This window comes from Sander vitreus, chromosome 16 (assembly GCF_031162955.1).
Source record: "Sander vitreus isolate 19-12246 chromosome 16, sanVit1, whole genome shotgun sequence".
Taxonomy (NCBI): Eukaryota; Metazoa; Chordata; class Actinopteri; order Perciformes; family Percidae; genus Sander; species Sander vitreus.
In genome coordinates, this window is record NC_135870.1 from 694,605 (window position 1) to 708,568 (window position 13,964).

The following is a 13,964-nucleotide window of genomic DNA, read 5'->3' on the forward strand; positions in this document are numbered from 1 at the left end:
AGTACAACATGAAATGATCAACATGTTTCCACATGGCCAGGGTCTTCTGAAATATTATATCTAGTCATTAGGCATGAATACACATGAAGACACAAGGGTATATGATATATAATCACATGTATTGATTATAATATACATCAAATGAAAGTCCATTAGATTGAAGGCTGAAGTGTGAAAGTTGAGCAGAATATTTGTGTCTGAGTTCAGTTCTGTAACATCATCTGAACAAACTGATTAACAAGATGAGGAAACATTATGTTTAACAGCTTTATATGAATATGTATTAATGTCAGTGATGAGTTATGGTCCCACCACCAGTTTACTTCTGTCAACATCACATTAACATCAGAATACATCACAGCCTTTTATCAACTGAACAGCACGTTAGAAAAGCATTAAAACATTAAACTTACACAAAGAAAACTTAAGAATGATAAATGTATTTGTGATCTGACTTCAGTTTGTGATATAGAGGAGGAAGCTGCTGTACTCAACATTAAACAGCAGGGGGGTGGGGGGGGCGCGTCCTCACTGCATTTAAAACCAGAGTTGTTGTCTAATCTGTTCAGTGAAATAACTTTTGGTGATTAAACATGAAACTACAAGAACAAACAGAAACAGTTATTACACCATAGAGGGAGCTGTTTCCAGGAATTACACATTTAACATATAAAAGGTGATTACATTTGTAAATATGTGACATCTGATACGTTGCAGAACAAAAAAAACAAACATTCTAAATTCAGAATAAAAGAGATAGAACATATACTAAAAATTTTAATATTTGGAACCAGATACTTCAAAATTTTGAGCAACAAAATTGCATATTATACTATATTAGAAAGAAGAGGAGAAGGAAAGAAAAACATGTAAAACCTACATGCTGGCATTTAGACTGAATGATCTTTTGATACATTGAAAATGAATATTTTGCATCAGATACTTCACAGAAACAAACGAACGAATAAATTGCGAGTAAACAATCACATACCATTACTTAATCAGATAATAATAAAAAACAAACTGTCCGGCCTATTTTGACAATACCACATAAAGACTGAGTGGTGATTAAAAAAATATAACTGTTTGACAGAAACACTAAATAACAGATCACATAATTTGATTAACTGTGCACATCTTTTCAGTGACAATATAATGGCATTCATCTGTCCCACAAAAACCTAAATTCAAAGTCTGATTTAATCAAACTAGAAAAAATGTGCTGTGCATATTAGAAACATACTAAATGCACCTAACATGTACATTGACTCAAAGTATCAAAAAAGTATTTACGGTGTCCTCATCAACATAAACAGAGTTAAAGCAGATTATCATTTATTAAACATGTTAAATGTGATCTCAGGTAAAGGTGAGCACTAATTGCAGTGATTTTCTTATATTTTCCTCTTGTAAGCCTTAGTGGTAAAATCACTGTGTACTGATAATATCTCCAGTCTTTTCAGAAGATCTACATATCCATGTGAGGAGGACGTGCACCTCTGTAATCTCAAAGCATGAAGTCTCTTACTTGATGTTAAATGACTCTTTGATGCTTGCTTCTGCTTGGTCATGAGTGAGCTCTTCCCACATTAGAGGAATATCAGCAGGCTCTGCATTATATGCTTCAGCAAATTGCTTGTTGAACTTTGCCAGTACATATTTCCAGTAGTCTGATGCCTGAAGACTTGAATCTGGAGCGATTCTCCAGTCTGGGAAAACCTCTGTGTAACTCTTGTAAGGGTGGTATTCATCATTTGTAGCATTGCAGCGAAAACGGTTGTCACTGATCACAAGGGAAGAGCATACGTCAGTGACAAGTTTTTTTGTCTTATCCCACCTGAATCTACCCAGACCCTCTGGCCGATGAAGTGAAGTCCAGTGCTCAGTGTGGGATATTCCTCCTGCCTCACAAGGCGCTTGGCAGAACGGACACTGATTACCACATCCAATCAGTTTGGTGAAAAGCTCATCCTGAGGATTCACATGAAGTTGTTCTAGTTTCATTTGGATTTTAGTGTGTTTAAACTTTTCTCCAAGAGCATTCGCCATGTCCTTCACACACTCTGTGAGCCAGTGAGCAAACTGTTCCTGGTCTGCCTTGTTCAGGATCATGAAAGCACCAAAAGCATCCTGGGAAATGACCAGTTTATCACCAAGTTCCTGACAGACATTTTTAACGAATGTCTTCAAGTCGCCACTCTTTTCTGTTTTAGCTTTGTTGATGGTATTTTCTATGCTTCTGACACTTGACTGGAGATGTTGATCCTCAAACTTAAACAACGTAGACTGATTTGAGAAGCGTTCCACTATTTGATCGAGTGTCCATTTCTTCACATACTCCTCATATGAGCAAATATAGCTCTGATAGTTTTCAAAGTCATCCTTTGACAGCAAATCCAGTAAAACTGAATACTGGAAGAACATGCGTGTGCTGAACTGCTGGCTTGTCAACATTTCACCAATGATATCAGGACCCAAGGAACGGTTGACAAAGTCTTCGACTGCAGGCTTTAAGCAGAGGTTTGTGAATTCTTCTGCCTTCTTCTGGCACTGGTCTCGGTCATGGAACACATCTTTAAAATCAGCTCGAAACTTTTCTTTGTTTTGGTTTAGACATCTGTAGGGATCATTCATTTGTATGAAATCTTCATGCATTTTCTGAAACTCTCTTGCTGCAAATCCACAGATGTGCTGTTTCAGAGAAACTTCAAACTCGGTCTCTATCTTAACATCCTGATTGTTTTGCAGCCTCTCATCAATCATGTGTAGGATCTCCTGGATGTAAGTCTCATGGTAATTGTTCTTTTTTTTCAATTTTTCCGTCACAAACTGTGTGCAGTCCATTAAGATATGATCAGCTATGTTTTGCAAAGCCATTACGTGATCTGTAATGTTGAACATCTTGCTGAATGTGTGTTTAACCTGCTTGCAAAATCCTGCCGCTGTGTATGTAAAGGGCTTCAGTCCACAATCTTTCAGGTTTTTTTCACTTAATAATTCACAAACATGACTCCCCTTACGTACTAGATTTTCTCTCAGGTGGTAGGACACACTTGTGATGACATATGTGGCCTTTTGTTTAGGAAAGGGTAGTTCATTTACCATTTGATTCCACATCTTATCAAATTCTTTGTCAAGCTCCTTGTCTGTCATCTGGACTTTTTTCTTCCGACATTGTTCAATCAGTCCACTTACTCTCCCCTCTAAATCTTTTCTGTGGTTCTCCTTGATTCTATCAAGTTTTGTCATTCCCTGTCTGATGTCAGATGCTGCTGTGAGCTGATTAAGTACAGAGCGCTCCATTTTTCGTCTAAGGCTCTTTGCACTGTTTGCAAAGTCCTCTCTGTATTGTTCAACTAGATAGACATGACAATCTGTTTTCTTGAAGTACTGTGTCAGATTGTCAAGGAGTTTTGTCTCCCATTCAGACAGCACTGTGCAAGCTTCACTTTTCAAACGTGTGAGAAGTTCACTCATGTCAGATGCCTCAGATTTCACAGCAACTGTACCGTAGTTGGAAATTCTTGTTTCAGATTTTGTCACCCATGTGTACATTTCTTTTTTGAATTCCCATTCCCATTTGTTGAATTCTGTGCACAGTTTCATGTATGCATCAGCCACCAGGCTGTTTCTGAAGCTGAAGATGAAGTTTTCATGCTTTACTGCATTCCAGAGGCTTTTCATCCACTCTATAAACTCCAAGATATTATTAGCAGATGACTCACCACTTCCCAAAATTTGGATTATGTTCTTCTTCAGCTCATATACAGCTTCGCTGTACCCTGCATTGACTGGTGCCATTGGTGGGTTTCCATTCCACAGTCCAGGAATGTACCAGTTCCCAGTGTCTGGACTGTACTCCATCACATCAGTGAAGCGCTTGTTCTCCTCTTTCTTTTCCATTTTGGCTGCTGCCTGGGTCATCTCATTTAACTGTTGCAAGAGCAGTTTCCTGTCTCGTGAGTTCTTCTCATGGGCTGAAACATCTGACACATTCTGGTGAACAAACTGACATTTGGGCCTTTTGCCAACCTCTTTCATTCTGAGGAAGGCATGCACAACTATTTGTAGGATGTCCTTCATTTCTGTTGAATTCTCCATTGCAATGTTGATGATGGTGATATCACTCAGCCCCACAACAAGTGTTGCAAGCTCATTGTCGTGCTCATAGCTGTTGTCCAGTTGTGAAAGCTCTGGTGACTTCAAGCCCTCAGTGTCAATGATCACCATAAAGTCACAGTTGAGTTCTTTTTTAACAACTTTATTGATTCTGATGAGCAACATAAAGGCACCTCGAGTGCATCGGCCACTGCTGACTGCAAACTGCACTCCAAACGCAAAATGGTGTTGAGGAGAGTGGACTTTCCTGTGCTCTGAACTCCAAGGACTGTGACTACCAGTATCTTGCTCTCTGGAGGCACCAAGTCATTGAGCTGAGAGAGAACGTCACTCACCCATCGGAGAGGTATGTTGGATGCATCTCCATCTACAAGCTCAAGAGGAAATCCATCAAGTAACAATTCTGCACAAAGTTTGGGCAGATGCTGTAATTGTTGACGTGATTGGTCTCTTTCTGGAAGGGAAAGTGAAGCTTCATAGATCTGACCCATTTCACGGAAGAAGTGTTCAGTCCCCAGTGAGCTGTTGGAAAGTTGTCTGTCAATGTCTTTGATCTCCTCTTTGTTCTCAGAACTTCTGCATTTTTCTTTGTACTGCTCCCTGAGACCAGACAGTTTTTCTCGGGACACATTATCGAGGTTCATTCGCATCCATTTCAGGAAATAGCTCCTCTCTATCCCTGGGCTTGATATTGCGTTGATGAAACATGTCATTGCATTTGACATGTCATAAGAGTTCTGTTTTCCCCTAAGTTTTGTTTTCTGTTCCTGAAGACCACTTTTGTATTTTTCTATGTCCTCAGATCCAACTTTTCGAAGCCGGAATTCTTCCTTCTCTAAGCAAGTCAGTTCCTTCCAAATTTGGCCTTGCAAGGGTAGCTGAGCTTCTTTGTATTTAAGGATATTTTGAATTTCTGCAGTGATCCCATCTGCATTTTTCTTTGCAGCCTGGCACTCTGGAGAGTCTTCATCAACACAGATTCCCAGTTCATGGGCGATGTCAGCCATCTGCTCAATTCGCATCTTCATCTTTGAGTTCTCAACAACATTGCTAACTGTTTTCCGCAGGGTTTTGACAAAGTCTGCATCATTCATGTTCTTAGCCTTCAGAATGATGTTGCCGTTAGTTAAGCCCAACTTGGTTGCTACCTTCTTTAGAGCATTTAAGTTGAAATGCTTCCGTTGCTGGTTAACCACCATGAAAATCTGTGCATTTTGGTGTTGGTTGGTAAGTAGCTTACATTCAGAGTCCAAAGTGTCAAAGAACACAAAAACTGCTGCAGATGTCTGACACAAAAAAGAAAATTGTGTTTCAAACAAAGCAATGTCCCCACGAAGGTTAGCGACAGCTACTGGCTCACTGAAAACATCCATGTTTTTGTTCCCACATGGAAGGTACCAAGTTATTTCAGCCAGTCCATTGGATATTTTCCTTGGACTGTCCCCACACTCCATATCATGATGAACAAAGGTATCATGGTACTGCTGGGAATTGCTCAGAAGCTTATTGAGGATCTCTGACTTGGACATTGAGCTTTCACCCAGTCTCACAAAAGATATCATCGGAAGTTCAGAGAGAACAATTCTTTGTTCAATAAAGCCCTTGGATTGTAAAAGAGACTGAGGTCTGTACTTTTTAACAATATCTCTCATGGCCCAAAGCATGAGTGTGCACTGATTTGTGTCACAATTAGGAAGAAACAGAGGCACAGAAAACTGACACATGGACATTTTGAGGGCCATTTCCTGCCGTACAAAACCATCAGAACACAGAAAGAGAGCAGTGATCATGTCAAGGGGGTTTAGCATGTCACCTGAATGTAGACTGTTGATCAGATTATCAAGCTCTAACTCTATATTCCCTGATGGATCATCATAGTTGGACTCACATACTGATGCACATTTCACATTCCTGGCTGTCACATTAACCATCATCAGTTTCTTCAGAAAATACCATGGAAGATCTGAATTACACTTAGCAGGTTCATCAGTAATGGTCTTCTCATCAATCTGAAGTATTGTGCTCAGGGATAGCTTCTCTTTGTAGTGCTGCTCCAACCCCAGATCCTCCAATAGGCCTTTTAGGTGTGTCTCTGTGGACATGCAAATTAAATAATCCCATCACTGGTTATTTCAATATTCCATAGCATCGATCAAACTTAATTTGTTTACACTTTACTTGAAGGTATCTACATAAGAGTGGCATGAGACTGTCATGAACGTCTCATAAACATTATAAACAAGTCATAAACGTTGATGACATAACTCTTCGTGTCATTCATTTTTGTCACAAGTTAAGGTTAGAGTTAGGGTTCATGTGTCATGACAGTGTCATGTGTTCATGACAGTGTCATGTTACTCTTATGTAGATACCTTCAAGTAAAGTGTTACCCTTAATTTAAACATATACTCAGTTGACAGTGTATTAGGTACACCTAAAACAAACGTAGTCTAATACAACAGCCTTGCACTCTACCAACCTTCACAATGTTATGTTGTTTTGAGTGGTGTTGATTAAAATTTCATTAGATTCTAATTTATCTGTATCTTTCATTGGATTACAGTTTCAGCGAGTACTGTTCTTACTGCTGTCAACAAATAATGCTCTTCCTGAAACATTTTGGGTAACACTTTATTTGAAGGAGTTTGCATAATACTGACATGACATGGTCATAACCATGATATGACACGTCATAAACATGAAGGAGTCTTTATGAATGTTTGTGGCTGTTGTCATTAAGTGTCCTTTGATAAATTGACACTTTAAATGCTACGTTTGCATTGTTTGAGATGTTTGTGTTATGACAACTTGACGTTAAGCAATACAGCAATCTCTGTTATGACAACTGGGTTAATGTCAACCTAAATATCTCATAGCAGGCCTATTTATCAAACTGTTGTTGCTATATGTTTTAACATTACATTGAACTGTCATAAGTGGTTGGATTTTACATTGGCTGTCATGAGACCATTATAATTGTGTCAAGAAAAAATGTCATAAAAGTTACAAGACCAGTTTGACAACAGTGAATACAGTACCGAGGGGATTTACAGAGTTTTGGACAGATAACATTGCTATAACACAACTTGTGCACTCATGGTTAGCTCCTATTTATATAAGGTTAGCTTTTATTCATATATAAATGGTATTTATACATCTTATTACTTAACTTTTAGCTTATTTTATTATCTATGTTATTTTATAGTATGTTTATATATTAATATATATATTTATTTAATTGTTCCAGTACTACAGAACATCCATTTTATCACTTTTTAGTGCACGCTTGGGTTGTCACAAAGTAATCTCCTTGTGCTACGCAATGACAATAAAGTGCTTGAACTTGACAGTAGCTTCAGGCTACTTGTTGTTAAGGTAACCATTAACTGTAGTTAGCTAGTTAACTCGGTTAACTGTAAAGCTTTCCAATTAGCTAAACCCAGGGCTAATGCAAAAAGAGATGTTGATTCAACTTATTATTATATATTTCGGAGGCTGGTATTTGTGATGCAGTTTAACTGTATTACATTATACTGAGATTTCCCCCCCCCCCCCTCCACAATATTTAGTCTACCCTCATTGGTATAAATGTGGTAGACACATGTTCATGACAGCTGCCAGAATGTCACTATACAATTCAACAGCGTGACAAAAGAAAACCCCCAAAAGGATCATAACGTTTAGTTACCACAATTCAAATGGCCAAATAAACAAACCTAACAATTTACAGTGCAGAGAGTGGCAGAAATCCTGAAGGGGTTATTTGAAGCCTCCACCTAAATATTGTTTACATTTATTATAAAAATATCAAAATATTATAAAAAAAAACACAAAATAATTATATCTGGTAATTATATGAATACATATATTTGATGAAAAGGTAATAAAATATATGAAATAAGAACAATATGATTGTTTTGTGTGAGTGTATTTATGTATAATTTAGGAGGATGCAGATAAAAAGATTGACAAGTACTTTTGTAAATTAATATCTTATCTAAATAAACAATGGATGTATTTAAAGAACCAAGGAGACGTCATCATTATGTCGTGCTACTAGCTAGATACCTTAGCTAGCACTAGCTACTATGGTTAGCCTGCAGTTTCATGAACAGAGCTTCTCTTAATACATCCATGGCTCTTATCTTATATTTTAATTTAAGATAAATTAAGATAATTCATTTTAAAATAAGGTGTATAAGAAAAGGAAGTTGTGCAACACAGTGATAAAACTAAGTTAAATTGCTGCTTTTAAGTGCTTGAAAATTTCAAAAAATAAGTAGGATCTCAATCAAATACTGTATAACATAAACCAAAGTGTGTGCTGTTTTTTGGTTCTCATTGACTACCAGCTGGCCCTCAGCTGGTCAACAATCACAACATATTATGGATATACGAGTACTATATTTATATATATAAAAAAAAATGTCAATGCAGTTAACCTCAGAACACCATGGATGTGATCCCGAGCATATAGCTCCAACCACTTTCCCTGTCACACTAACGAAGTCCCCTGCAACAGACTCTCTAATAGAACTTGCTGCTAAACCTCACAGAGGAGAACGCCAGTTAAAATAAGGCCACACCAAACATTTAAGCACTACTTGTTTACCTCAACATTGTGCAAAAGAAAAGCCCACCTTTAAGGTCTTCAAGCAAAACACTTACCAACTAAAGTCACATGTGATACTCCATTGACAACAATCCCCCATCATCCTCCAGCTCTGCCTCTAACATAGAGGGCATATTAGTCGGATTCAGGAGTTCCTCAAAGTGCTCCTTCCACTATAAAATCGATCATTGACCTTCGGCCTAGGGTGCTCTGGTACCAAGTACACTTATGAGCATCCCTATGTTCGAACATGGTGTTCGTTATAGACAATCCATGACTAGCACAGAAGTCCAACAACAAACAACCACTCTGGTTTAGATCAGGGAGGCCGTTCCTCCCAATCACGCCTCTCCATGTGTCTCCATCATTACCCACGTGCGCGTTGAAGTCCCCCAGCAGAACTATGGATTCCCCGACTGAAGCCCCATGCAGGACTCCACTCAAGGTCTCCAAGAAGGCCGAATACTCCGAACCTTTGTTTTGTGCATATGCACAAACAACAGTCAGAGTTTTCCCCCCCACAACTCGCAGGCATAGGGAGGTGACACCCTGGCACCTCACACCCTGGGCAACTCCGGAGAAGAAGAGTCCAACCCCTATCCAGGAGTATGGTTCCAGAACCGAGACTGTGCGTAGAGGTAAGCCCCACCAGATCTAACCAGATCTGTAAAAATGTTGAACAAAGCCTCTTTCATCTGAAAATTGAACTTTGTGAACCTACCAATCCTTCTTTCCTCTAGTGCTTTTTTCATATACTGTATATTTACTCTCACAACATCTCAGTGAATGGATTATTAGAAAATGTATATATCTGTGTCTTATTAAACCTTTAAAACCAGATAATAGGATATGAACCACAAAACAATAAAATAATGTTATAACCAGTGTAAAAAGTAATTATCAGGACATGACAGCATTAACACACAACACATCAACATATTCAGAACTTTTAAGTTGTAAGTCTATCTAAGTTATCTTTTTTTATGTATTTCTGTGAGTATGTAGTGTATCTAGTGAGGCAAGGTCTAAGTCTATAACATAAAATGCTATAATTAACATAACAAAGACAGACGTTTCTTGAAGAAAGTTCGACAGACTCAAAAAGCTGCTGATGATCCAGTGAAAACACTCTGAGCAAACTAGTTTCATCAAGCAGACATTTTACTAATGATTCACAGAAAACTGCATCAGACAGGATGGGATTTCATGAAAACAACAGAATATAATAAATCACTCAAACTAAAGAAACAAAAGTAGTACAAAATAATCATTAAAACACATCAGAATGAATCACAGTCTTGTATTGACTGAACACCACATTAGAAAATCATTTGAAAGTAAAGAATAATGTGATATAGAAGGAGGGAGCTGCTGGACTCAACATTAAACAGCAGGGGGCGTCCTCACTGCATTTAAGACCAGAGCTGTTTAAACCAAGACATTCTCACTCCCAACTCATCAACATTCTGATGCTTGGTCAGTAGCCCTCAGTAGGTAGTAGGCACCCTGAAAGCATGAAGAGCGACAAGGGTAGGAATTACTATTAAAGACCGAAAATAAAACAAAAAACACAGGACTTTCCCCCAGGAGACCTGGGTTCGTGTTCCGTTCTTGTCCTGTGTGTCACTTAAACACACATCATATCTTTTAACCCCACCCACCATCGTTTCCCAACCCAAACTGAGTGGTTTTACCCTGCACATTGAAAATGACCCCACAGAGGTACCCAGATAGTTAAGAAGTGGCGGCAGGGGTTCCTGACCAAGCACGTTAAAAAATGACACCAAATTGGACTTGACCAAGTGTGCCAGGGGTTCCTGACCATGCGTGTTGGGAGTGAGAATGTGGTGATTAAACATGAAACTACAAGAACAAACATTACACCACAGAGGGCATTTTTTTTAGGAATTACACATTTGACATTTAAAAGGTGATCGCAATGTAATATTTATTAAATGAAATGAAACACATTTGATCATCAGTGTAGACCTTGTTTTCTACACAGTTATTTTCTCACAGGGATTCTGATCATGTAGTTCTTTGTCTCTTTGCTTTACCAGCTCCTCTTAGTTTACTAAACCCGTAGCGCAGCGCTGCTTTGATTCCTTCATCTTTATCCATTTGACCTTTCATCTCTTCCAGTTTCCTCTTCTTCCCTGTTTCCCCTTTCTCTGTCATCTTCTCAATCAGGAAGTCCAAGTGGTCATAAATGGACACTGAATTAACATTCAGGGCGATCTGCTCCAGTTTGACAACATGCTGAAAGGACTCTTCCAACAACTGATCTTTTTCTATCTGAAGTTCTTCCATGTTTTTCTTAAGAGTTTCCAAAAGGCTCAACTCGCTCTCACTTCCTGCCTTGTTCCTTTCATACTTGTCCTTCATATCTTGCAGGGTCTTTTTCACTTTTCTTGTCTTGTTCACATACTTCCACTCTTCTTTGACATGAGCTGATACAGAACAACCACATACTGTGCAACGGCCACCATTCATGATCTCACAGCCTCTTGGACTCCAGGCCACTGTGCATCCAGGATAGTGACAGTTCCTCTTACACGTTTTGCAGCAGACAGCTCCTTCATAGAACAACCCCAACCCCCACTTCCCACCCTTGATACGTTCTGTATCTATGTAGGGCTCATCAACTTCTACAGTAAAGTTCTTATTGTTCTTCATCTCTTGTTTATACTTCTTCAGACCTTCCTGAGTCTGCTGGATTTCTGTCTGTTTTAGATCAATTGACTCAATTCTGTTTTGCAGGTCTTGGATGCAGGCTGTCAGTCTGGTGTGTGTATTCAACACTTCAACAGTTGTCTCCAGCTTTTGAGGGGAATTTTCTGTCAGGAAATCAGCGAATTGGCCCAGTTGGTCCTTTGTTACTTCCCATGCACCTTTCAGAGCAACCTTATTTTTCTTTGTTTTCTGAGTGCTCTGGCAGTTATCAAACAGGAAGTGAATAGTCTCATTCTCCTCATCTTTGGCACATTTAATGTTTGCAGCCTCGAGAGCTTTCAGAACATTTTCAGGTGTCACACCATTTGAGTGTGTGATGAGAGCAACAATGTTCTTCTCTATGTCTTTTCCAAACAGAGACACCACTGAATTGAAGATGTACCTCAGTCGGTCAGTAAGTCGATTCTCACTCGCTTTCATCACCAGACCCACTGCATTAATCTCATGAACTCCATCCTTTGAGTGGAACAAGTCAAGTAATCTTTGACTGACGATGGCATCATGTTCGATCCCTCTGGTGTCTCCGTATCCAGGAGTATCGATGATGGTCAGAGAGTAGGGCAGAGTTTTACCTTCAAAACCAAAGATCTGGTACACGATCACATCTGATGTCTGACTTTCTGATTGACTTCTCTTCTGGTCTTCTACGATCTGAAACCAGACATCATCCTCCCACTCCACTCCCATGGCGTAGTTGACCAGAGCGTTGATCAGAGTAGATTTTCCTGTTCCTGTTTCACCAACAAGTAAGATGGTTTTGTTTTTCTTGTTTGGATTTTTTTCACCAAGAGTCATTCTTGTCAGAGTACCAATGTTATCTTTAATTGTTCTCTGAGGTTGAATGTTCTCCTTCTTAAGTTTCAGCTGGTAGATAGTAGGAGATCCTTGGATTAGAACTTTGCGGGGGATTTTGTCATATTTGGATGAGGTGTTCCTGTAGAAAAGTAAAGACATGAGCTCAAAAATATTGAACATAGAAGGAAATAAAATAACATCACTCTACCTACTGGGGCCAAACTATTTTACCTTGTTGAGTGCTCAAAACATGAATCTATAAAATATCCATAAGCTGTGCAGTAACAACATCTAATATTAGATTCGTAATTTAAAACAATCAGCCTCATCACCAAATAACAAAAATGGCTTAGGTCTGAGTATTTGGCGATCAATTGGTCCTCAGTGTCATCTTCAGGGGTGGCATGGGGGGCCTTAAAGGCTGTGATCAGGAGACGCATTATACAACATGCTTAATTTTATAAGAGGAATAGTGCACAGTGCAAAACACCCTGAAACAGATCAAGCAAAGAATGTCGCAGAATGGCCTGAGAGAACAGTCAGTTCAAATATCAGCTCTGCATCGGCCAACCTGCTTGCTGTTCCCTCACAGCGAGGGACATCCAATCACTCAACGAAATCCTGTTTATGTCTGTTAATACTGTTTGCTGTCCTGGCCCCTAAATCGTGGAACGAGCTCCCCATTGACATTAGGACGGCTGAAAGTCTACACATCTTCCGCCACAGGCTAAAAACACATCTCTTCCGAAGCTAATGTGCTTGCGCTTGTTTCTTTCTGTCCAGAGTTTGTACCTTCATGGTTGAAAGCACTTAATTGGGAGTTGCGTCAGCTAAATGTCATGTAATGTAATGTAACCCAGGACACTAAAACAATTACCGCCCAATTTCCTTAATGCAGTTAGACATTAAGAGTTTTTAAAACATTTTGGCGAACAGATTAAATAAGGTAATTAATGTTTCTAATTTATCACGATCAGGTGGTGTTTATTCATGTGCGAAGCTTGTCAGATAATATATTTTGCTCTTGAAAGGAGAACAACACAAGGCTTGCCCCTTACTCCTTTGTTGTGTCCATAAACGTATGCTATATGCGGAGGATACATTACTTTTTGTGTCCAATCAATACCCTGTCTACTCCGGATCACTGAGTATTTTAACATGCACGCCAACATTCCACGAATATGACAATATTCCGAGATTTGATCATGCATATTCCGGTTGAATATTCCGAATAAGGCTTTTTCGAATATCGCATTTTCCGATTAAGACGTGGGATATTCCGGTATTATTCGGGTTTTAGAGGCATTCTTTGGACATGTATACAGCGCATTTTGAATATGCATCTTAATCAGGCTTTTTACCGCAGGCTTATGGTCAGCTCTGTGCGTTGCTATGGTTGCTGTACACAAACCAACCAGCCGACAGTTTGCAGGGCTGCAGACCCGATAAGAAGGAGAAACACCGCTACTTTTAAACATTATCAAAGACTTGGATATCAACAGGAGATCAGACAACACGGACTGCTTTTCCCTCCTGAGTCGACTCTGAACTGCTCCACAAACCCTGTTGGGGTGGAGTTGTTTCGTTAACCCCTGGCCAAGTGGTTAACCCGTTTATGTTCTACGTGGAAAATCCGCTGGACAAACTTAACGGACTGAACACACAGTAAGAAGGCTTAAAGTTTCTGGGCAGAGGAATAGTGTGT

The 13,964-nt window shown here is 39.2% G+C and overlaps 1 protein-coding gene across 1 annotated transcript; it reads right to left on the reverse strand.

Annotated features, from left to right (window-relative positions):
- Positions 1–1,006: 1,006 nt before the first annotated feature.
- On the reverse strand, positions 1,007–12,433 carry LOC144531633 (interferon-induced very large GTPase 1-like). Its single transcript, XM_078271881.1, is given in 3 exon segments — positions 1,007–4,335; positions 4,338–6,227; positions 10,769–12,433. Coding segments are annotated over 3 exon segments (6,351 nt in total). The 5' UTR covers positions 12,419–12,433; the 3' UTR covers positions 1,007–1,524.
- Between the last annotated feature and the right edge of the window lie 1,531 nt (positions 12,434–13,964).